Genomic DNA, 22,309 nt, shown 5'->3' on the forward strand with positions numbered 1-22,309 from the left:
AGGATTCATACTCTGGTTTTTTCGGTAAAGTCACGTAGGTAAAAAATAAAATAAATGAAAACAACTAAATTAAATCACGACGTTTAAAAGTCGCTGTACTACAGCTGTACTACAGCGACTTTGGCTGTAACGGTTCCACCTGAAGATGGAAGCTTGTGTTGCCTCCGAAACGTCATGATTTAATTAGTTGTTTCATTTTATTTTTTACCTACGTGACTTTACCGAAAAAACCAAAGAGTACACTTTCGATGGCTACACCACTGTGCTCGATCGCTACTGCGCCACTGTGCTCTTTAGCTACACCACTCTGCTGCTTTCGATAGCAGCTACACCGCTGTGCTGCGCCAAGCACCTGAGATGCGGGCAATGGGAAGGATAGTATAATGTGGGAGTAGTATACAGGAGGCTGGCAAAGAGGTGGTGGTGGTGTAAAACTAAAATTAAACTGTATTTTTTTTACCAGGTAAGGCCCACTGAGCTATACCTCTCTTTTTCAGAAGCGACCTTGCTATCACAAATGATAGCTCAACGAAGTGACCACCGCGGGGAGTAAGACCTACCAAGAGAGACACGTGCTGCTCTGATGCACATTTGAGCATGGAGAGGCACTCTCTCGCTCTCTCACAATGAAGCTCTCGTGCGTGCGATGCTCCGCAGAGCCTGGAGGAGCTCGACCTGTCCCTGAACCCGCTGGGAGACGGGAGCTGCCAGCCGCTTGCCGAGCTGCTCTCCTGCTGCCCCTCGCTCACCTCTCTCCGCCTGCAAGCGTGCGGCTTCACGGCGCAACTGGTGCAGCATCACCGCGGCCTGCTGGAGAACGCGCTGCATCGTGAGTCGTGGTTTTTTAAAATAAAATATTTGTCTTCGTGGTTTTTTCGGTAAAGTCACGTAGAAGGGAAATAATAAAATAATAAAAATAACAAATCATAAAATACAATTCTTACAAAGTTTCGGCCACAATGCAAGCAGCCGTCCTCAGGTGAAGAACAGGTCTGTCGGAAAGACAGCATCTGAATGAGCACCATCAAGCTTAAATATACGCTGCCAAGCTTGGTGGTATTCATTCAACGATGTCTTTCCGACAGACCTGTTCTTCACCTGAGGGCGGCTGCTTGCGTTGTGGCCGAAACGTCGTGAGAATTGTATTTTATTATGTTTATTTCTATTATTTTATTATTTCCCTTCCACGTGATTTTACCAAAAGAACCAAGAAGATGAATCCCTGCAGTCACGAAAGCTTTAAATCGAAATTTAAAATATTTGTATTTCACATCCTCCCTTAAATCGTACATTGCAACATTCTGACATTCTGGACGGCATTACCAGGGGCATCGACGGTATCAGGCACACCGGACTCATCAGAGCAGGCATGGGGCGGGGGGGAGGGATTTTATTTGGAAAAGGGTAGGGACGGAGTTGGCCAGGTCATTGCCGTTCTGGGCTCAGATATTTAAGATTGTTCTAAGGTTTAGGAATGGACGCCATGCACGTGCTGTGTTCTTCTTCCTTGTCTCGGAGCTTTTCGCTCAGGTGCTTCAGTGCTGAGATTGGGGCCTAATGAATTTAGTCATTGAGTATGGGAGGGGGGTCGTGAGTCACGTTTTAACGATTGCTGGGCCACAGGATACCCCCCTCCCCCGCTAAAATGCTGAGTGGCCCATTGGCCCGAAACGGCTGCAAATCAAAATCGTCACAGATAGGGGGGCATGTATATATGTATACCTATGGGACCTTTTTGCCAGTATCAAACATGATGAAAAAATTAGAATAGGTTTTAGCCTTTCTGGCAATAAAACAGGTGTTAAGATGTTCAAACACCAAATATATATATCTTTTGAAAGGCATCACGTCTGCATTAACCGCACATACTGTGTATGTATGTTAAACGTCGTCTCTCGCACCGTACGTAGCCAACCGTGCTCTTCGGAGGTGTGGGGGAAGGACAACAAAAATGCGGTTCTTGAATTGGCCAAAGTTATATTAATACTTGGGAAAATAAGCACCAAGCGGCCGGCTTACAAACACAAGGGCATAGCACACACTGCGCAGGTCACAAGCCTCTGTTGTTCTTGTCCCAGCTGGTTTAGCCAGGAAAGCCTCACTGAATCTCAAGACTTATTTTTTTGTACGAGGGTTACTGCCAGGTTTCTTGCAGTAAGGAGGGGGGGGGGGCGATGATGCTGTGTGCAATTTCCTATCGAGTAATTTGCGGGTAATTTTTCTTTCACCGTTCGATTGTTTGGCCTTTACCAGCTTTGTGTGCGAATGTGGCGACGGTTGTCACCGATACCTCTTTCGTAGTAAGAGGCAGCTGTTACAGCCTTGCAGCCATCTGTACACAGATCATCTCATTAACTTTCATGCCACTTATTGATTACTATGACATTTTATATACATTCACTCCAATTATAATCTAAAGAGAGCTTCGACCTAATTTTACATTCCACATTATGTTTAAATCCCAGGGCCAAAAGTCTTTCAATCCATCATTCCCAGTCTTGACGTTTTTTTTTTCCTTTATTCTGGTTTCATCCATTTGGCGCACTGAGAAGGAAATTAGCACCGGTCAATTTTTCTTCACAAGGCACAAACCACATTTTTGTCACTTGTGTCAATGCAAAATAAATAAGCAGGTAGTAAGTAGACCTCCTTCACATATTACTGTTTCACACATCTTTAGCCACACAGCCTTCTGGGAGTGCATCTTTTTCAACAACCTTGGTTCGATAGAAGCGAACTTTTGAACCAGTTTGGACATTCAATGTCTCATTAGCCGAGTCAGGCCTCCACTGCACAATATTGTGAGTCCTCGGGTGTGATTCATGTAGCATTTTGCTCCGCTCTTTTATGGAATTCCAGAAATAAGTTGGTAAATGTACAAAGCATTTGCGATTGTGGTGGGTTTTTTTTCTTCCCTAAAATACTTTTGTTTTGTAAATTATCTTTGTGTTCAACCACGGTCTCTCAAAAAAGACTTTTATCTCAGTAGATACTTACCTGTAAATGAAAACGTTAACATTTCCTTTAGTTTGCACTCCTATCGTGTTTTTGCATTGTTCGTTGTTGTAACTTTCTGACCCCCCCCCCCCTACTGGACATCTGTGAAAAAGAGCTGTATAGCTCATAGGGTTCCTCCTTCAGTATAAATAAAGATTCTGAAATGCGAAGTACTATTTGCGTTGCTGCGGCTCATTTAAGACAGGAAAGCTGCTTGTTTTAAACTCCCGTCTGCGTGCAATGGCAAACCAAAAAAATCTCCCCGTGCAAAAAAATGTTGATTTTGTTTTTATTTAATGCCTCGCTAGGTGTGAATCGACTCCGGAGCGTGGTGTTGTCCCACAATGCACTGGGCTCGAGCGGCGTCGATCTGTTCGTGCGGAGCGCGCCGAGCCAGCGCCTCGCTCGGCTCGAGGTGTCCGCCGTGACGGTCGGCCCCGGCGACCGCCTCGCCCTCGATCCCGTCTGCAAGATCCTTCACCAGGTGGCCACGCGTTGCGCTGCTTCACCCAACCTCGTTTGCGTTTCATGTAGTAGGGCGCCTCTCAACTCGGGTCTTGTTGACCGTAGCTTGCAAAAACGACGACGCGCAATGGAATGGTGTGCGGTTGGCAAGGGGTGAGTGCGATGGAAACGTGTTGACAGAGATGGAGGGGGGTACTTAGGGAGCACGAAAGGGGAAGTGTAGAGACAGGAAGGAGTGGAGGGGCGAGGGGAGGGGAGAGAAGAGGAAGAGAATGGGCAATAGAGTAGAGGCAAGGCTTTCACACTGGGTTGCTTATGGAAAAGGTCTCGTCAAGGCGCATATAAATCGTCACACGAACTTCGGTCATCCTCGCAGCAGCTTTTGGCTAACCATCGAACAAAGGCGGTCACTGCATCGCGCGCTTTCAGATGCCATTCTGTGGCCGTCTGGAACGCTCTCCGATATTCGGATGCCACTCGATCTATGCACTTTTAAATATAGATTGAAAACTAATTTCTTTAGAACCGATTTTTGTGTTTAGTTAGTTGTCCTTCCCCCTGCACCTCCGATGAGCATGTTTGGCTATGTACGGTGCGAAAGGAGTTCAACATACATACAAGAAAACACGTTAAGTGACCTGCGCATTGTGAACATGCCACTACAAGTGAGTAGGTGGGACTACCTTTGACAAAATGCATTCTAAAAGGGTCAAAGCAGAAAGGCTCTTGGCTCTGATCTGGTAGAAGCAATCTCTCAACCCTCAGAACAAACCCCAAGTGTTTTTCTTGTCGGCTCGCTTCCCTTCATTCTAAAGATTATTGAAACTTCAAACAATAAAAAAAGTACCTTTATTTTTTTTTTTATCTTCAACAATTCACACTGACCAGCATGATGAAGTATGACCATATAACCCAAATTAAAGACACGATGTACAGAGGCTTCCATCGAGCAGTGGATTGAACATGCGCACAAAATAGTGATTATTGTAATAAACATGCACCTATAAATAGTAGTATTCCTCATCATTATTAATCATAAATACCTGCTACGTCTGTAATGATATAGCAGGAAACAATCCTTTTTTACTTATTAGTCTGCAAGGGATGATATCGATGGATTAGTTATGAGCACGTCGAGAGTCACCACATAGCCATATGGTCTCGTGATGAAGGTCTTTGTTGGCTGATGATAATGAGATGGGCATGCTCAAACTGATTGGGAATTTATGAGCCTTTGCAAATCCTAACGCTTTAATCGTAATTATATTTCTGAAGCTGCACCGAATTTCAGCTTCGTTTTTTTATTTCGAAGAATGTCTTGTGTAACTTTATTTCTGAAGCTGTCCTTTGATGGAGTGCCATGTGGCATTGCGTGATATAAAATTGTGTATTTGGGTGTTTTTGTTTAACTTACGCATTTTTAAATGTCATTTGTTGTTTTCAGAATAAGTAAAAAAAATAAGTCTGGACTCTCTGCTTGCCTGGGTGAAAAGCGGAGCCGTGTCTCTCCCCATCCTGGCTAGCTTTCTCTACTCTTTTCATACATACATTTGTATGAATAAACCAGTTCGTTCAGTAATTGTAAGAAAAAAATATTTTACTATTGCTCCGGTTTTAAGTCGGGCAATGATTTTAATAATAACAATGTCTAGGAAATTCGTATTCAGCAGTCCATAGCATTTCACAGCAATGATGTGGAGACCCAGCAATGTTGCCTGTAAATGCTTGGATCGCCAGCGTGTATACCACCCACACCCATTGTTATCATCATCATCATCAACAACAACTCGTTGAAGTTGGTTGTGGTGGTTACAAGACTCAGTATTACTCAGCCATAAAAATAATATAAATTTATCGCCACAAGTGCATGAACCGCAGATAAATTAGATTAACGTGTTAAGCTTGGAATTGTATTTTTAGTGCACGTTTGTCACAGGTAAATTATCCCAAAGCAACTGAAGAATTGCTACCGCCCCCCCCCTCCTCATTTAAGTTGTTCATATTTTTCAATTAGAATTAATTGAGTGGAATGTGTAAATCCAGTAGGGGTTAACACTATGCATTGATTCATCAACCAATATTGATTCCCACGATACATGCACCCGCTCGCATGTGAAAGGAAAGAATGTTTTTTAAACGTTCTTTTTGGCAAATAAAACTCGAGCGATAGGCTGGCGTTTCACTTCTAACTGGACAAAGCAAACAACAAAAGTGCACAAAATGCGAGAAGGGATAAGGCAGGAGACGATATAAAATGAGTCAAATATACAAATTAATTCTTCAATCACATCACAGCCGTGGATCGTGACAATCCATCGAATCGCCGTGGGGTGGGTATGCAGGGGGTGGGGAATCAAACACCACTGCAGAATGCAATGTGAAGCCACTAAAAATTCAATTGTGAGTCATTCCATGCAGAGCCTTACCCGGCTTTCAAAAGCCAAAACCTCACCACCTTTCATAACGGCGACTTAGAACAGAATACTACTTGAGTCCGCTATTGGATATTTCAGCAATTACCCTTTGAGCTTGGAGAGGTTTTGCATTGGTGTCCAACCACTCTTTGGGAAAAAAACAATTCTTCCTGAAATACATTGATGTTCAATTTATGAAATGTGAAATGTAAGGCTTTGTTAGACTCTTCAGTGAACGTGAAGTATGTATACGAATAGCAAGAACAAAGAGTCCTTACACTGCTGTTGGCAAAGTGCCGTTCATAAACACATTGCCATCTTTGACCCTCTGGTATTCACACACTGTATGTAGCGTGCATAACCTGAATGAGTCCCACAGGAGGTTAACATACAATTTGTGTTATTTTCATAAATTACCAGTGGTGTTCTTAGCAAAAAAAAAAAATCTTATTCGGATTGTTAAAACAACAGCACAATTCATGAAGAAATTAGACCGCCACTGCCCGTAAATAATGTAAATGGAGTGCGCAAATAGCGATGCACACACTGGCCCCAACGTGATGTTCACACACAGCGTTGAGCTGCAGCATTATTAAACTCGACTGCTTGAGCCACCTGCCTGTGGCTCTGCGATCGTTGAATTTCCACCGCTGGCTCAGGGCTGGAAACAGGAAGTCAGCACCAATGCGTCAATGCTCATATGAGCAGGAAACCACTCACTATTTTTCGTTTGACTTTTTATCAGTTTCTTGGCCATGTTACAGATGTATGCGCTGACGTAAAGGAATACATTCAATGGCACATATTGCCGTGCTTTCGTGTGATTTGTTTAAAGAATTGTATTATTTCATATTCTTTTCATTTTAAAATGCATTTTAATTTGTATTCAACAAACAAATCGGTCGACAGGTATGACATGCTCGGCAATGTTTTACATATAAAAACACCGCCGCTCGATATCGGCATGGGTCAGATTTGTCCAAAAGTTGGTGTGTAATTTAACAGCTCATAAAATATCCATCAAAAGGTGCCATTCTTGAATCTTAAGTCCCTTTATCCTGTATCTCCCATGGGCCCTCCCAGCGGTGCCTCATTCTCAAGGTCTGACCTATTGCATAATCCAGTATCTACCAGAGGCAATAATGTGAAAAATAGATGTTCGCTCGCACGTGACTGCATTCATTTGAGCGTAATCCCGCGAGTTTTGAAGGGGAAAACATTCTACCGTCATTTCGAACAGGTTTGCCATACCCTTAATAATGAATGCTATGTATTCAACATGTTTGGCACAAAGAAACAAACAAACAATTGAATATTTCCCGCGGCAAGAACAAAAACAACTCTATGCTTTGTTACCACCGCATGAACTTTGCGAAACATTTGCTGCATGACTGAATGTCGAGTTGCAAACAAGAGGCGAGATACAATATTCACTGCGAGAGTTCCTGTTCCAATTGTTAATCCTGTGACGGAAATCAATGCTCATAATAATGAAATAATGCTGGCATCCGGCCTTTAAAAAGAGTTGTCCCAAGGCGCTGCTGCTATGAAATCAAAACGAAAGTACAGATGTTGACGCATTCATTGTTTAAAAAGGGGGAAATCATATTTCTTTACATTCCATCCCTGGACGTTCCAAGTTTATCCATCACGAGCCACGATCAGTGGCAGGAGGTTAGCAGGACCATAGTGGAGTGCAGGTCCCATATGAAGGTGAACCTGAAGTTACTTTCCCACGTTGCCCTGCTGTTCAAGAAAAAAAAAATGTTTTATATGTTTTAAGGTTAGTGGTTTAATCTGAAAGTGAGTGTTCAGTGTTGAGCTTGAGTGGTTTTTTGTGTGTTCTCTTCGTGTCTCTGCAGTGTTTTATTAAATATGTGTCAATATCCATAATATGCTCTAAAAAAAGCTCTTTCTGGTGTGGACCAATCAGTTTCCACGACAGTGGGTATATTACCAGAGCATATTTTTGTTTCATGTTCACCACAAGTATGTGTGGTTAGTGCATACATGATTCCTTGCAAAAGGTTTCTGTTTGGTGTTTTAACATCTTAACACCTGTTATATTGCCAGTTCTTATAAGTTAGTTTTGTTTGACCAGGTGAGAACTCTCGAATCAAGGATATTCTGCTTTGTGACAGTGACCTGGGTGGGCCACCAATATGGCAAACGCAAAACAAACAACATAAAGTTTAGCAAATAAAATAAATATTGCACACACATGTTAAATAATAGATTCCGTGTAGCGGCAAGTCGGCTTGGTTAGATTATTTTTAGACACGTACAGGAACATTAAACAGATATGTGAGGTCACTGTTGTACTCATATGTCAACAATCAATTCCAACCTTAGATCTCTCCATACTTATTTGCAGATGTTTCAGCCTTTTGCTCCATTCTCTTCGTTAACGTCCATTGTCTCCGATCCGTACGTCATAGCTGGCACTGTGCAGGCACCAATGGTATGCTGCTTTTTGACTTTACCGTCGTCAATACAATGATCCACATCGTTTTTTGGCATGGGCCACGTGGGTAGGTTTATGCCAAATTTCTTCTCATTATCCCTCCACCACCCTGACAGAATTGTCACGATGACAAAGACGGTATTCACACGTGCCAATGTATTGATTAAATGCTAATCAATGGTGAGAATTTTGGCATGAATCAGCGACCTGGCCCACGTCGAAAACAGATATGGATCGCTCTGCTTTTTTAATACATTTAATTATAAAGAGGTGTTATTTGCCACAACATGAGGCAGTGCTTTTTGGAAAACTGTATTTCTTAATTAATTAGGGTTAAGCAGCCGTTACACAAATGAATTGATGTCAACGTTGGTATTATCTCACCTAGGAGTCGTGTGCATTAACTCACCTGGACATCTCCTCCAACAACCTCAACGATGCCTCGCTGCGGGAACTCAGCCGGTAAGCGTGAGCTTGAGGACGGGAGCGCGTGAGCATATGTTGCGTTGCAGCGTCTACGCATGGCATGTTGCGTTGTTTTATGGAACAGATAAACCAAATGCTTTTCGGCACTGCCATTTACATAATGGTCACATGTTACCATATTTCTTTTATATATATATAAATGTACGAACATGATTGTAATAATATGTGCCTGACTCTTAAACAGATAATACCTACGTTTATGTTTAATGATTAAAGGGTCACAGCATTAGCTCATTGAGTCCACTTACTTTTTTGCGTGTTGAACATTGTTAACATTGTATAGTAGTATCCTTCTTGCTTGTGCTGTTGTTTGATAGCGTTAGGCAAACATAATTTGGAAAAGTGTGTAGTTTACATCCTGGCTGGGGGGTGAATTCAATCTGTCAGTGGTTCGCAGTCAATGAAATTATTTTTTTCGGGAAGTCAACAGTGGTTAAGAGCACACCAGTAATTGATGTAATAATAATTTAATTTTCTATTGCGTCATGCAATTGCATCCCACAATGCTGCACATCAATTATCCAGTTCCGTACACAGATAATACAAAAACAAACCTCACTACTTGGCAAAAAAAACCGAATACATGAATAACGAGAAAAAATACACTTAAGAAAAAATAATCGCAGAGAAAATAAATGAAAATAAATAAATCCGTTCGGTCTCCATACCCCAGACCACAATCCCAACATTTCGCCGGATTTTGTAATTCTCTTGTTTCGCGATGGCGCACCAGTGGCTGCGTTCGTAAATGTTGCTGTGTACTTTTGAGGGAGTGCCTGTGCCTTGCCATACACTTACAACACTCTAAATGACGGCTATGTATTATTTTAATGCGACCTCCATGATGTCTGTAAACAAAAGAAGCACATTACCAAGCAAACTGTGACGCATTGGCGCCGGCCGTTGCGAGCACCCGTGTTTGAACGTTTTGGCTCGCAGGCATTCGTAGAAAATGCATTAGGCATTTGGCATCATCGATAACGCATCTGCATTATCCATGCACACCCATGAATGTGTATGGCGCCACCTTCCCTCCGTAATACAAAGGAAGCGGAGTGCTTTTAGTGACGATGGCGCACACGATAAGTGTAAGGGTGAATTTGATAGATGTGAAGATGACAATTATATTCCGAGAAAGATCAAATATATGCTAATATAGAGAATTAACATGCGCGTGTAGTGTTTCTAATTCATCTTATAAGTACGTTCTGGTTGATGATGCTGATGATGGACTTCCTAAACAAATTATATTCAAACAAGAGGGAAGCTTATTTCTCGCAAAAAAGTACAGACAGGTTTCCCCACAAACACGCTTTGTTGACAAACGGGAAGGATGTTTGTTTGCTACTGTGGAAACACGAATCTATCTCGGCTATTGACTCGGCAATGTGGACAATTTCAAGGCCGATCCACTAGGCATTGAAATCACACCAAGGCGACGATCAGCTTCACTCATTGGCAATAGAAATATGAGTGTTTTAGAGCTTGGTGAACTCGGTTAAGGGTGGCAATAATCTCCGTTGAGTCTTTTTAACCAGCGGGTGAAAATTGTACACGGACGTGTTTCGGTCTTTTCCCCAGTCGTATCACGATTGCGTCATCGAAGTAATGTCAGTAGTTCAGTTCAGTTCGATTATTAGGTATAACCCTGTGAGCCATGCGGCTCTTGACTCGGGTGCAACCGCAACAAAACAAAAACATGAACGAGAAACATATTAAAATGACGACGCGCAACAGAAAAATCCAGGAAAAACCAGCAAAGTCTTCCAGAAAAAGCACAAAAATCCCAGTGGGATGCAAGTCAAACAATAACAACCATAAGACAATTTAGATTAAAGTTTTCAGTCTAACTCTGTAAGACGGAGAATCCACTCAGAAACTCGTGCAGAGCTGTACAACCCCCCCCCCTCCCCTTTTCTACATTAGAAAATGGTCCACCGAAGCATATATCAAAGAACCTCTTCTGAAATCCCTTGAAATTAACGTCTGCTCCTCACCTAGGATCATCACTTACCTACCCTCCCTGCACGAGAGTACTGTTTATCGCATAAAATACCAAACAGTTGTTTGTAGTTCTCGGAGGTGGGAATGTATCCAAATTAATTTCACAACAATTTTTTTAATGATGCTCTTTGGTTCTTTTGGTAAAGTCACGTAGGTATAAAATAAAATGAATCACGACGTTTCGATCGCAACGCAAGCGGTCGTCCTCAGGCGGAAAAAATAGAATCCACTAGTGGAACTGCTGAACCAGCGAGAGAGCAGTTACAACAAGGACATATATGATGGCTTATTGGACAGTCATTGGTAACCAGGCAGAGACCACCAACTCACAACACTTGAGAACCCGGTTTAATTTCAAATGGCTGCCTGGATTCGAAGCCACGACCTCAGCATTGCCAGCTCAGCGCCACCACCTTTTTGCCACCTGGCAAACCTCTGAAAATGTCGCATAACTTAACCTACTTTCCACGAGCTTTCGTAATTTCATTTCAAAATATTATTTTGTACCCCATGTAATTATAAAGCGTAAAATTATGACATTATTTCGTATAAACAGAAATGTGGAGTTATTTATCACGCCCCGGGTGCTAGCCTTCTCCGCGGAACGTTGGCACGTCGCTGTACATCTTCGCTTTTTTACCGTTGCTTAAGAACACGCGCTTTTGCCCGTTTCAACACCAAGTCGTTTGCGTGCGCAAAAGTTGGTTCTTGTCATAGCTGAGGTCTTATCTCCGAATGATCTTTTCAATGAAGACTTTGACGTTTATTTGAACTTTTTACTCCGCAAAAAGGGCCAGACAGCAGCCCCCCATAGATCATTAATAAAATAATAACACATTTAAATTATAATTATAGTACAGTACTTCGTAGAAGAGGTTTTGCTGTTCAATGCCCCCTCCTCTCTCCCACCATTTTAACTCCTCCGACTCACCAGCGGAGTAATGTGATTTCGAAAGAGCACGTTAGATTAATTGACACTTATTTTTGTGATGCGCGTACTATGACTGAAGTAAGTTAGTCAGGCCACAAAGTTCAGTCGCGATGCTGCCCGAGGTGCAGCAGTACGACAACCACAAGCGCGGGCAGCATCAGCTGCTCATTATCGCACACCACTTTGAAGATCTTGTCCACGTGAACTTTGTCCTGTGCACACATTTGTCTTCCCAATATGCATCTCACTACGCATTAGAAATATTTTTATTTTACTTAATTTTTTTCATTTTTAAATCCTTTATATTAAGTTCGCGTGCTTGCTTGCTTGCGTGCGTGCGTGCGTGCGTGCTTGCTTGCTTGCTTAGGACCGTGCAAATCTTTCGGTCGTTTTTTAACCCACTTCCCGTGATCCAATCGAGCTGACATTTTCCACACAGACTCGTTGTGCCAGACAATTATTGTTCGTGAAAAAAAATTCCCAAAATTTTACACTTTTTAGGCAAAAAAAATTATTTTACATATATTCAAATAGAACGCATTCATGGCTTTGGCTGAACGTCAGAGTGTAAGAGCCCAGAGCGTAACCCCTCCACAGGCCGTGGTGGAGTAGTGCAGTTGGTAGCGCCCTCGCTTCCCATGCCAAAGGTCGCGGGATCGATCCCCGCGTCCTCCACAGGCGAATATATTTTTAAATCCTTTATATTAAGTTCGCTTGCTTGCTTAGGACCGTGCAAATCTTTCGCTCGTTTTTTAACCCACTTCCCGTGATCCAATCGAGCTGACATTTTCCACACAGACTCGTTGTGTGTGACAATAAATTTTCGTGAAATTTTTTTTCCAAAATTTTACACTGTTTAGGGAAAACAAATTAAATATTTAATTACCAATTGCTTAATACTGGCAGACAATCATCTGACCCATATATTGCAGCCATCTCAAGCCAGAGGACGAGAGAACTCTAGTCGCCACGCATATAAAGGATTTAGAGTGAAAAACTTTGTTTTTACGGGTTTACTTGTCTTCCTTTAAATAGGCTGTTACTATCTTTATTACGTGTGTGGGTAGTATTGTAAATATAATGTGTACTGTAACCGGTGAAATATGTAGACGTAAGAGTGAGGTTCGATAGCTTGCGCTCCCGAACCCCAACCATTGCCTTTACTTCTTGTGGGAAAATTATGTTTACTGTACGTGTTTTTTCGTGCTACGCGCCATTTTTCAACAACACAACCCCCGCGTAAAACGAGAGGTAGCCGTACAGGGATGCTCTACGAATGCGCGCTGTGCGACTGTAATGTGGTTTGGCTTTGCCCCTGTTGCTTTTTTTTACTTTTTACTCGCCCGCGGTCCCTTCCCTACAGGACATTGGTGCAGAACAAGTCTCTCACCTGGCTGGACCTGTCTGGAAACCCGGACGTCACCTGCTGCGGGCTCGACATCCTCCTGGGGGCGTTACGTGAGCGGGCTAAGGGGCTCGAATACCTCAACCTCACCGGTATGCAGACGCACGCAAAACTAGTCTACCGACGTACACACACACAAAGACGAATAGTCCGTGAGAGCAGAGCAAGATATTTCGTTTGCCCGTACCGCCTGCCGTAGCGTAACTTTAGCGGTCCCAACATATATATAGTTATTTAGATATGGGCAATTTGTGTCGTAATCGTTTGAAATTAGTGGGTTTATCAAATAGTTCACTCGTGGCGAGTAATTTTCACCGATTGCCAAGTGGCTCTTCGTTGCACCGCTTAGCCATTTAGCAATCCAATATTGGCTGAAGTCCTCCCAAGGTGTTTTGGTCACAGCGGTTGTTTTGGTCATAATTCACCATGCCGGTCAGTGCAGGCTGGTAATGGAGGTGCCCGCGGGCCGGTTGAGATGTATCACTCAGCGTCGCCCTTAGGGGATTGAACTTGCGTGAACGAGTGCGTGAACGAGTGCCGTGACTGCATAGAGGGTGCCACAGTGGGGAGATGTGAACTACCTTCTCTGGTATACAGGAGGTTGCGGGTTCAATCCCGACGCTGACGCCTGTGCATTTAGAGTTTGGCATGTTCTCTCTCCCTGTGGTAGCGTGGATCTTTCTCCGGGTTCACCGGTTTTTCCCTCCACATTTTAAGAGATGCTTCTAGAGTAATTGGCTGCTATAAATTTACACACGATAAGCCACTTCGTTGGGCAATAATTTCTGAAAAAGAGCTATATATCTTCTTCTTGGTTCTTTCGGTAAAGTCACGTAGAAGGGAAGTAATAAAATAATAAAAAAATAATAATTCTCACGACGTTTCGGCCACAACGCAAGCAGCCGTCCTCAGGTGAAGAATGAAACACCACCAAGCTTGTAGCGTATATTTAAGCTGGGTTGGAGGCAGGGAGGTGGGAAGAAGAGCGCCTTGACAAAATAATTTGCATATCAAGAGGAATTTAGCATATGGAAAATGCTATATAGCTCAGTGGGTCTTACGTAGTAAAAAAAATACAAATTGTAAAGTATTTAAATTTAGTTTTAGTATATATTCTGCCGTGATTGGTCAACACGTTGGCATGACATTATTATTAAATGATTACAGAGAGACTCCATATTGGTTGAGAATATAGCTGGAATCAATTTTTGTTATTGACAGCACCAACTCACGGATCCCGTGCATTGTTAGAAACTGAATTTACAACGGGCCCTCGTAATGCGAGCATCGTACAGAGACCAGTTTTTACACACGGGTAAATGCACAACTCTGTATTCACGGACACCGACACAAATCATCATGTGCAAACACGCGCCACTTTATTAAAAGTCACACGCGCGTAGGGGAACACGCGCATGCACACACATAACATTTGCGTGCCTTTAATTTGCTGTCGGTGAAATAGCCACGCGCTGTGCCGTCAAGTTGATGACAATCAATGCGGTTCTAAAAAATGTTTTTTTTTTTTTATCGGATAGTACGTCCGTAGAGGTTGGAAGATTAAAGGAAGCGAATGAGAATTGTAGGTGTCACATATACGCTAATTTTTGTGTTCATGTTGTTGCTTAGCCTATTTGATGGACGTAATTGTTTTTATTTCTGCCATTATATTCAGTAAATTGCAAATGTTTTATCTCATCTCATCACATCACCGGTTAATTTAATAGGTGCTGTGCACGTAATTTTTTCTTCCAACTTTACTGTTTTTGTTGAAATATATTTAATTCACAAGCTCTTACGTTGTTTTTAATATAGGACAATAATCTCCCATTCGACAACGATGAACATTCAGTTGGATAATGATTGGATTTTTTTGTACAAAATAAAATCACAACTTTAATCATGAACACTACTTTACAACAGACAATTATATAGTAAGTAGGCTCTGGTGTATTTGCAACAGTCCTTGAGCACAACGATTGATTGACACCAGTAGATTGTTTTTTTTACGTTGTGGTGAATTGTTATGCCCTTTAGTGTCTGTAGGGGCAATGTGGCACACAAATCAATTGCCATCGATTTTTGCTCCGTGATTCGTTGCCAGTGTCTTGAGCTTAAGTCTCAGTATTTATCAGTGAATTGACGTATCATTACACCTTACGTCATGTCATTGCTCGAGATCAAGGGTGGTTGACGTGGCCTAACAGTAGCGTCCTCACTGCTAAATCGCAGAGTTTCACGGTGCGAATTTTGGCGGCTGACCTGGTTAATACTGCGGGTGTGTAACAGCCGTGACTGTTCTACGCGCCGTCAGCTTCACAGTGGACGTTGAAAAGATCCCCGTGACATCATTCGCAAGAGCAGAAAATTCACCCGCGAATGTTTATATTGGGATTATGCGCAGAAATCATCGCCCCCCCCCCCTTACTGTCAGATGAATGCCCCAGGTCACCCTTGAAAATGAGGCTCGTGTTGGTCTCTTGATATCTCACCCGGTCAAACTAAATCAACTTGAAACCCTGACTTTAGAGTGTGGTGCCTCTAACACTGGAGCATCTGAGCAAAGTGGACTTTGCATGATTTCGAGTTGACGTGGACAGTTTTTCGTTTCGGCAGATATTGCATCGTGAGCAAAACTGTAACATAAACGGATTTCAATTGGATTAGCGTATCAATCTGGACCACAGATTTTTTTTCACAAAACCAAGAACATTGGCTCACAATTGCGTTACCGTAGTTACGTAACGCGAGCCATTTCCTGGGCGATGCCATACCTGGACATCTGTGAAAAAGGGCTTCATAGCTCATCGGATTCCTCCAGTATAAATATCCTGATTCTATGTATCAATTCCATGTTTGTGTTTTGACAAAACCTCTTTGCGCACAATTGCATACATTGACAAAGCTTTTCAAGGTTCAGAAAAAAAGCCACAATACTTTTTCACGTTGCGAAGAGCATATTTTTTTACAGGACGTGGCTCAGTTTTGGCCGAAAAATTGTAAGTACGTTACCCCCCCCCCTCCCCCCGGTTTAGATGGCGGACATAAATTGATTTTTGTTGAGAACAATAAAGGAGGCAGTTTTGACGTCGAGATCGTCTGACAAGAGGAATTTGCAAATAGGGGGGCATTGCTTTTTGAAACAAAACGCTCAAGAGCTTGTGTTTATTTTTAATTACAAATTAATGGGCAGATGCTGAAATAGGTTTCTTTCCTTCTCCCCCCCCCCCCATTCAGAAATAAATACTCTATTCAGTGCAAATTAGCTTCTGTTATCAAAACGTGGGCGGATATGGGAATGTATGAGAGAACATTTTAATATAAGGCACACAATATAAGGAATTCAAGCCGTGCTTTGTGCCCAGAGAGCATCGCCTCCATCCTTATTGCAGCGACGTCTGGGCTACACACAGGAGATACCCTATTGATGACCAGCAATGTACAGTGGCTCCGTGAGCTTTTTATCTTCCACACGTGACCCCACAGGAGATGTAACTGGGGGAAAAGTCAGCAGTGGTTGTCCTTTGGATGGACTCAGACCCCGCCATCAGAATGGGGAATTTCCACCACTGGCTCAGTGCTGTAAACATGAGATAAGCACCATGGTCACGGTGACTTTTTTTGAATGATGATTAATCTTTTGTTTTGCTTGTTTACCCTGTGGTCGATGTAGTCCCTTATTATTATCACGTGATGAGCCACTTCGTTATGCAATCGGCCACTTCGTTGAGCAATCATTCGCTTCTGAAAAATAAGCTCATAGCTCAGTTTGCTTTACCTGATAAAATAGAAATAATCTGTTGTAAAAGAATGTAGTTTATAAAAGAAAATTATTTATTTATAAAACATTTTTTTACATTAACAAAAATATATTTTTAGTGATTTGTTTACCTTTCCCATACTTTTCACTCCTGTAATTTTGTTGTTGTAACTTTCTAACCCGCCCCTACTGGACATCTGTGAAAAAGAGCTTCATAGCTCATCAGATTCCTCCTGCAGTGTAAACACAGATTCTGATGATGTTTTGTCAGTCCCTAAACGTATTTGTAAATCTATAGGAGTCTGCGATTAACAGAACTAATCGAGGAAGATTTGGTCCCTGAGAACAACCAGATTTATGAGCAAATAAAATGATGGATAAGAGGCATTTTATACTTGAAGTACATTTTGTTTAGACCACTAAACGCACTCCTTAGGCCGATACTTATTGCATTTATGTACTTAATATTCAAAGTACATCAGGCAATCTGAAAACATTTGAATCGTTTATCATCCCTACTGGAAAGTCAAAGAAAATATTTTGCTCTCTGCAATGTGCAATTTTAAGATGAAACAATCGTACTGTGCACAGCGTTATATTATTGGTTATTTCGGTAAGTCACGTAGAAGGGAAATAATAAAATAATAATACAAATATAGAACAATTGTTATTATTGTTCTATATTTTTATTATTTCCCTTCTACGTGACTTTACCAAAAGAACCAATAATATGAATCCCTGCAGTCACGAAAGCTTTAAATCGAAATTGTGCACAACATTGTTTATATTTCTTTTTTTTGCTCAAACGTAGGCTTTTTTTTATTGTGGAACTCCACGAGTCCCAAGGCTGCTGGTGTTGAGGTCGAGTCATACTGAGGGACATCCCGACGATCGGGTCGGCTACGGGAAAGAGTAGCAATAGTTTACATGTGTGAGACAGGTGGGCACGGGTATATTCAATGCGGGAGATATTTTCCACCAACCGTGGTGACCGTGGCATTTGCGCAACAGTCGCATTTTTATCGGTTTAAAGGTTACGTCGCGTGGTTTTTTGCCTTTAGCCCTCTCAGGTACGGCATTGTGATCTTGGTATATAACACCGCCTCTGTTGAGCGCAAACCGATTGAATGAGGGCATCAGAATTAAGAGAGAGGGCGAAATTGGCCCAAATTTGCAACGAAAGTGTGTAACCGCATCTCCAAATTGAGACAACATTTTTTCTAATTTGTTCACGTTTTCATACAGTCCGTGATTGGTAAGGTAAAAAAAAGACCCACATCAAGGTTTTCCAAATATTTCAAGCGATATCGTGGGGTTTGATGGACATTCGAGTTAAGCAGGCCTTCATCGTGTTTCTCATGCGGCCACGTGGAAGGAAGAACCGCACTAATGCAACGTCAATATTTAATCATCCAGTTTTAACACACCTTGTCACATTTTCCACGCCGCATTATGCACGGTGTTGCTGCCAGTCAATGCAATGTAATCTTACGGAGATACAAACTGGGCTTAGGTCATATTATATTTTCACACTGTCCAAACATTTGCCTTCTTGTATTAAAGCGGCTGGGACATTATTGAGTGTCATTTTTCCGTACAACTAATTATGAGATACAGGTAATACGTAATTACTTTATTGAGATACAGTATTTCAATTTGTTAAACAATCGCAAGTTGAAATGTCACTTTTCTATCCGCTTGTTCCACTTACAAGTTTCAAGTGACGCAATTATGTCTGAAACCATATATTATTAAGGAGTAAGGCTTTGGTACTTTGTTGCTATGATGTGTTTTCGCGATCGCAAGGAACGGATCCGGTTCCTGAAGAAGTTATGAACAGCGTAACGGCTAAAACCTACCTTGCAGTGCCTTGAACACTCTCATCGATTCTTTGTTAACTTTTGCAAGCGACGTGATTTGTGGCCGCTTAATTTCAGTGGACTTCTTGTCATTTGTGAAAATTACACGAGGCACTCAATGGTTTAACCCCACAATATTTACAGGAACTGATCCATTTATGCACTCCAACGGGGGGTCCCTGAGGTCTTTGGATCGCCTTCTTCTGAGTACCCTGAGGTCAAGGCTCATTGCCTGGGGTGGTGGGGCTTTTTCCGGTGCAGCTGCCGAGCTTTGGAACGCTTTGCTCAAAAGACAAATCAGAATCGTTACATATCTGTCTTGCAATCTTACCTCTTTAAACTGGCCTTCACCTCCCCACTAGTTCTCCTTATTTCCCGGCTTTCCATACACGGTGGCACATTGGGCTCTGATAATGGATGAAATGCGCCACTCGACAAATGCAAATCATTATGATTGTGATCCTTATTCTCGTGAGTCTAATCACGACACGGGTTGCGCGGGGCCATCGTTCACCGTCCTCGGGCCCGCGTGCCCCACGTGCGTTGTCGCTCATCGTCGTCGTCGCTGCCGCCGCCGCTTCCACTGTCTTCTCTGGCCGTGCCCCAGGGTGCCACGTGGTCGGGCCGCTCGGGGGGCGTCTGCGAGAGCTGGACGAAGCCGCGGGCCTCCTGGGGGAGCTGCGACTGTGCAGCGCGGCGCTGGGCAAGGACGACCGCGCGGAGCTGGCCAGGGCGTGGGAGTGCGGCACGCACGCCGGCGAGCGGCGGGTCTTCGACAGGCACGGGAGGCTCTTTTTGACTTCGACCGAGTCGCAGCAATGAGAGGCCGACGATCATTACGGGGGGCGACGGGTGCCGGAGCGTGTGCAATAACAGCGGCGGACGTGCGCACGTTGTCCTAAACCTCAAACGGCCTGAACGATTGTCCGGTGTTGCAACGCGCATCGCCGATGCGGGACCCAAAGGTCGTGTGAAACGAGCTTTTCCCGTTAGATATTCACAATCAGCCCACGTGAAGAATCGCCACAGAGTCCAAGCGCAAGGGGTTGGACAATTTGTATGCTGTACTATTGAAGTTTGTCCCAAATAGATTTAAACCCCCTTCGCATTACAGCGTTCACGTCGAAAATAATTTCACTCGTATATACCGAGCTGTTACCGTGCATCACCCCGATTGCTGTTTTGTTTTTGCAAAAAATATAAGTACGCGGTTGATTAGTCGGACTCGCGAATTTCAAAATTGAAGGTAATTTGGATGCTGCAGTCAGTAGGACCTTTGCCCAGAGTGCGTGTCCTTTCGTGTGTGGTTCTCGTTACTTTGGTTTTTTATCGTAATGGAAATGTTTTTGTCCATGTTTTATCGTGAATGTTTTTGTTCTGCCCGTAAAATCACACCTCGTGCACGTAACATTACTCTTGTTTCCAGCCTGCGCCACACATTTTTTTGTCTGTTTGTCTTAACGAGTTTCTCGCCATTTTTACAGAAAGTGTCGTGGAGTTGGTTTTGCCATGTTGTCTGTACGTCCCGTATTTTTTGATAAGCAGTGTGTATATGACTCGCGCGTCAAGCAGAGGGTACATTGACAATTGCATGAATTTATTAAAAACGAATTTTTAAGCGTTACAAATAGCCGCGAGAAAACTAATCTAAAGTCATTTGCGTGCTGTTCTTTCAATGAACGTTAATGATTCCCCCCCCCCTCAAATTGAATCAGATGATCGGGATTAAGCTAAGCTAAGGGTGACCATTTATCACTCTATTATCAGGATGAATGTTTTTTGTTGTTGATCGCATGTAATTGAAATAAAATGAAGAAAAGTAACCCTACATTATCCACAAGCGCTATTGCCAGATTAACAGGGAATTAACGTTTAGAAAAGTATTGGCAAAGCGTGCTTTGCCAATACTTTGGGCATTCGAACTGGATTGTGTAACTCGGTGTAATACTCGTGGTTTAGTACTGTTTGTAAGTAATTTTACGAGACAATACTCACATTCCTGTGTGTAATCATTTCCTCCATTGCATTGTGCTAAGAGAATTGCTGCTGAATTAAAACATGTATATTTTCTCTTGGTGTAATAGTTCACTCTGTTACAGCAATTACATTGGCATGACATGCTTCGTTTCAACAATCGAAGGTATGGCATGTGCTGAATTATGTATTTTTAATAACATTTTTCAATTTCCTTTCCTTGGTACCTGCCACCACATGAACATATTTGCCTCCGAGCCTGTGGTTCGCTTAATTCGGGTGACTGATAATAATGAAATTATCAATGCACGTTGCCTGCCTTCAAGTGGGACATTAAATAGCACGTGGAATGTCATTCAAAGAATCGCATCTGAACGCTACCTCGCAACTAAATTAGTGGTATAAAAAAAACTGTTTCCATATTCCAACATGCTTTTGAGTAATAAGCAGATAGGAATCCGTTCACTTTGAATACACTTTTAGTCACTCTGGCTTGTGGGCCCTCATGACCCAATGCTTTGCAGCAGAAATTGCTCAATTATGTAGCAGACTCTTAGGTTTTTTCGGTAAAGTCACGTAGGTAAAAAATATTAAAATTAATCAAAGTACAATAAAACATCACGACGTTTCGGAGACAACACAAGCTTCCGTCTTCAGGTGGAACCGTCACAGCACGATGGCTGTATCAAGTAAAGAACTTACTTGATGCAGTAAAGAACTTACTTGATACAGCAATCGTGCTGTGTCGGGTGGTGGCGGGTTGAACAACACATTTACGCGATGTGTAAACCCAAAAGCCTCTTATGGAAGAAGCAAAATGCCTACACAGCATGTGGGTATCAATAAGCATTTTATTTTTTGTGATGGGAGTGCTATTTTGTAGCATAACGAGATGCTGTCCTGCCCTGTGTGTGATCTGTGAAGTATATGTAATGTCTGCCAATTTATTTTGTAGGTTAGATCTCTCGGTGGCCCAGGCCATGTGCGTTGAACTTCTTTCGCACCGTACGTAGCCAAACGTGCTCACCGGAGGTGCGGTGCGCGCGTGGGCCCCGTGACTTACGGCTGTGAGCGTCGACTGTCGGTCACGCATCACACGACAACGCGAGTTGCCACCGCTCGCAAGCGTCGTGGGTTTGGCTTTCTGGGATGGGTTGGGGGGTAGGGGGGGGGGCGCCGTGCTTCCAGGGCGCGCGCATGGCCGCAAGCCGTCTTCGTAAAAGGGGCCCAGACGCTGTGAACTTAACCCCTAACCTCAAACTCCGAGCCGGGTGGGGGGGCGGGCAGGCGGGTGGTCACCGCTCATCTGCAGAGCAAAGCCGTGAAGAAGTGGGTGGACAAAGGGACTTGGCCCATCACGATTTACTACTACTACGCTGATCTAATTGCTGTATCATTATTATTGTTGGCGCCTCAGTGACGAGGTGATGTTATCTCCCTCGCCTGCTATGCAAGGAGGGTCGAGGGTTCGATTCCGGACCCTGGCGATGCTTGCTGTTGTATATTTGGGGTCCGCGTGTGCCCTCTCTCTCCCCCCACGTGGTGGTCAC

General features: G+C 43.0%; 1 protein-coding gene across 3 annotated transcripts in view; it reads left to right on the forward strand.

Annotated features, from left to right (window-relative positions):
- TONSL (tonsoku like, DNA repair protein) overlaps window positions 1-21,998 on the forward strand; it is a 72,691-nt gene extending 50,693 nt beyond the window's left edge. For 2 of the 3 annotated variants that reach the window (XM_061573374.1, XM_061573376.1), the window contains exons 25-29: window positions 658-829; window positions 3,306-3,481; window positions 8,729-8,802; window positions 13,125-13,258; window positions 19,393-21,997. In XM_061573374.1, the coding sequence (XP_061429358.1) occupies window positions 658-829; window positions 3,306-3,481; window positions 8,729-8,802; window positions 13,125-13,258; window positions 19,393-19,607 (771 nt within the window). In that variant the 3' untranslated portion in view covers window positions 19,608-21,997. Of the gene's footprint in view, window positions 1-657; window positions 830-3,305; window positions 3,482-8,728; window positions 8,803-13,124; window positions 13,259-19,392 lie in introns of all 3 variants that reach the window. The other variant, XM_061573375.1, reaches the window with a different exon arrangement.
- Window positions 21,999-22,309: the final 311 nt, after the last annotated feature.

This window comes from Lethenteron reissneri, chromosome 52 (genome assembly GCF_015708825.2).
Source record: "Lethenteron reissneri isolate LAM-NWPU_2019-01 chromosome 52, ASM1570882v1, whole genome shotgun sequence".
Lineage (NCBI taxonomy): Eukaryota > Metazoa > Chordata > Hyperoartia > Petromyzontiformes > Petromyzontidae > Lethenteron > Lethenteron reissneri.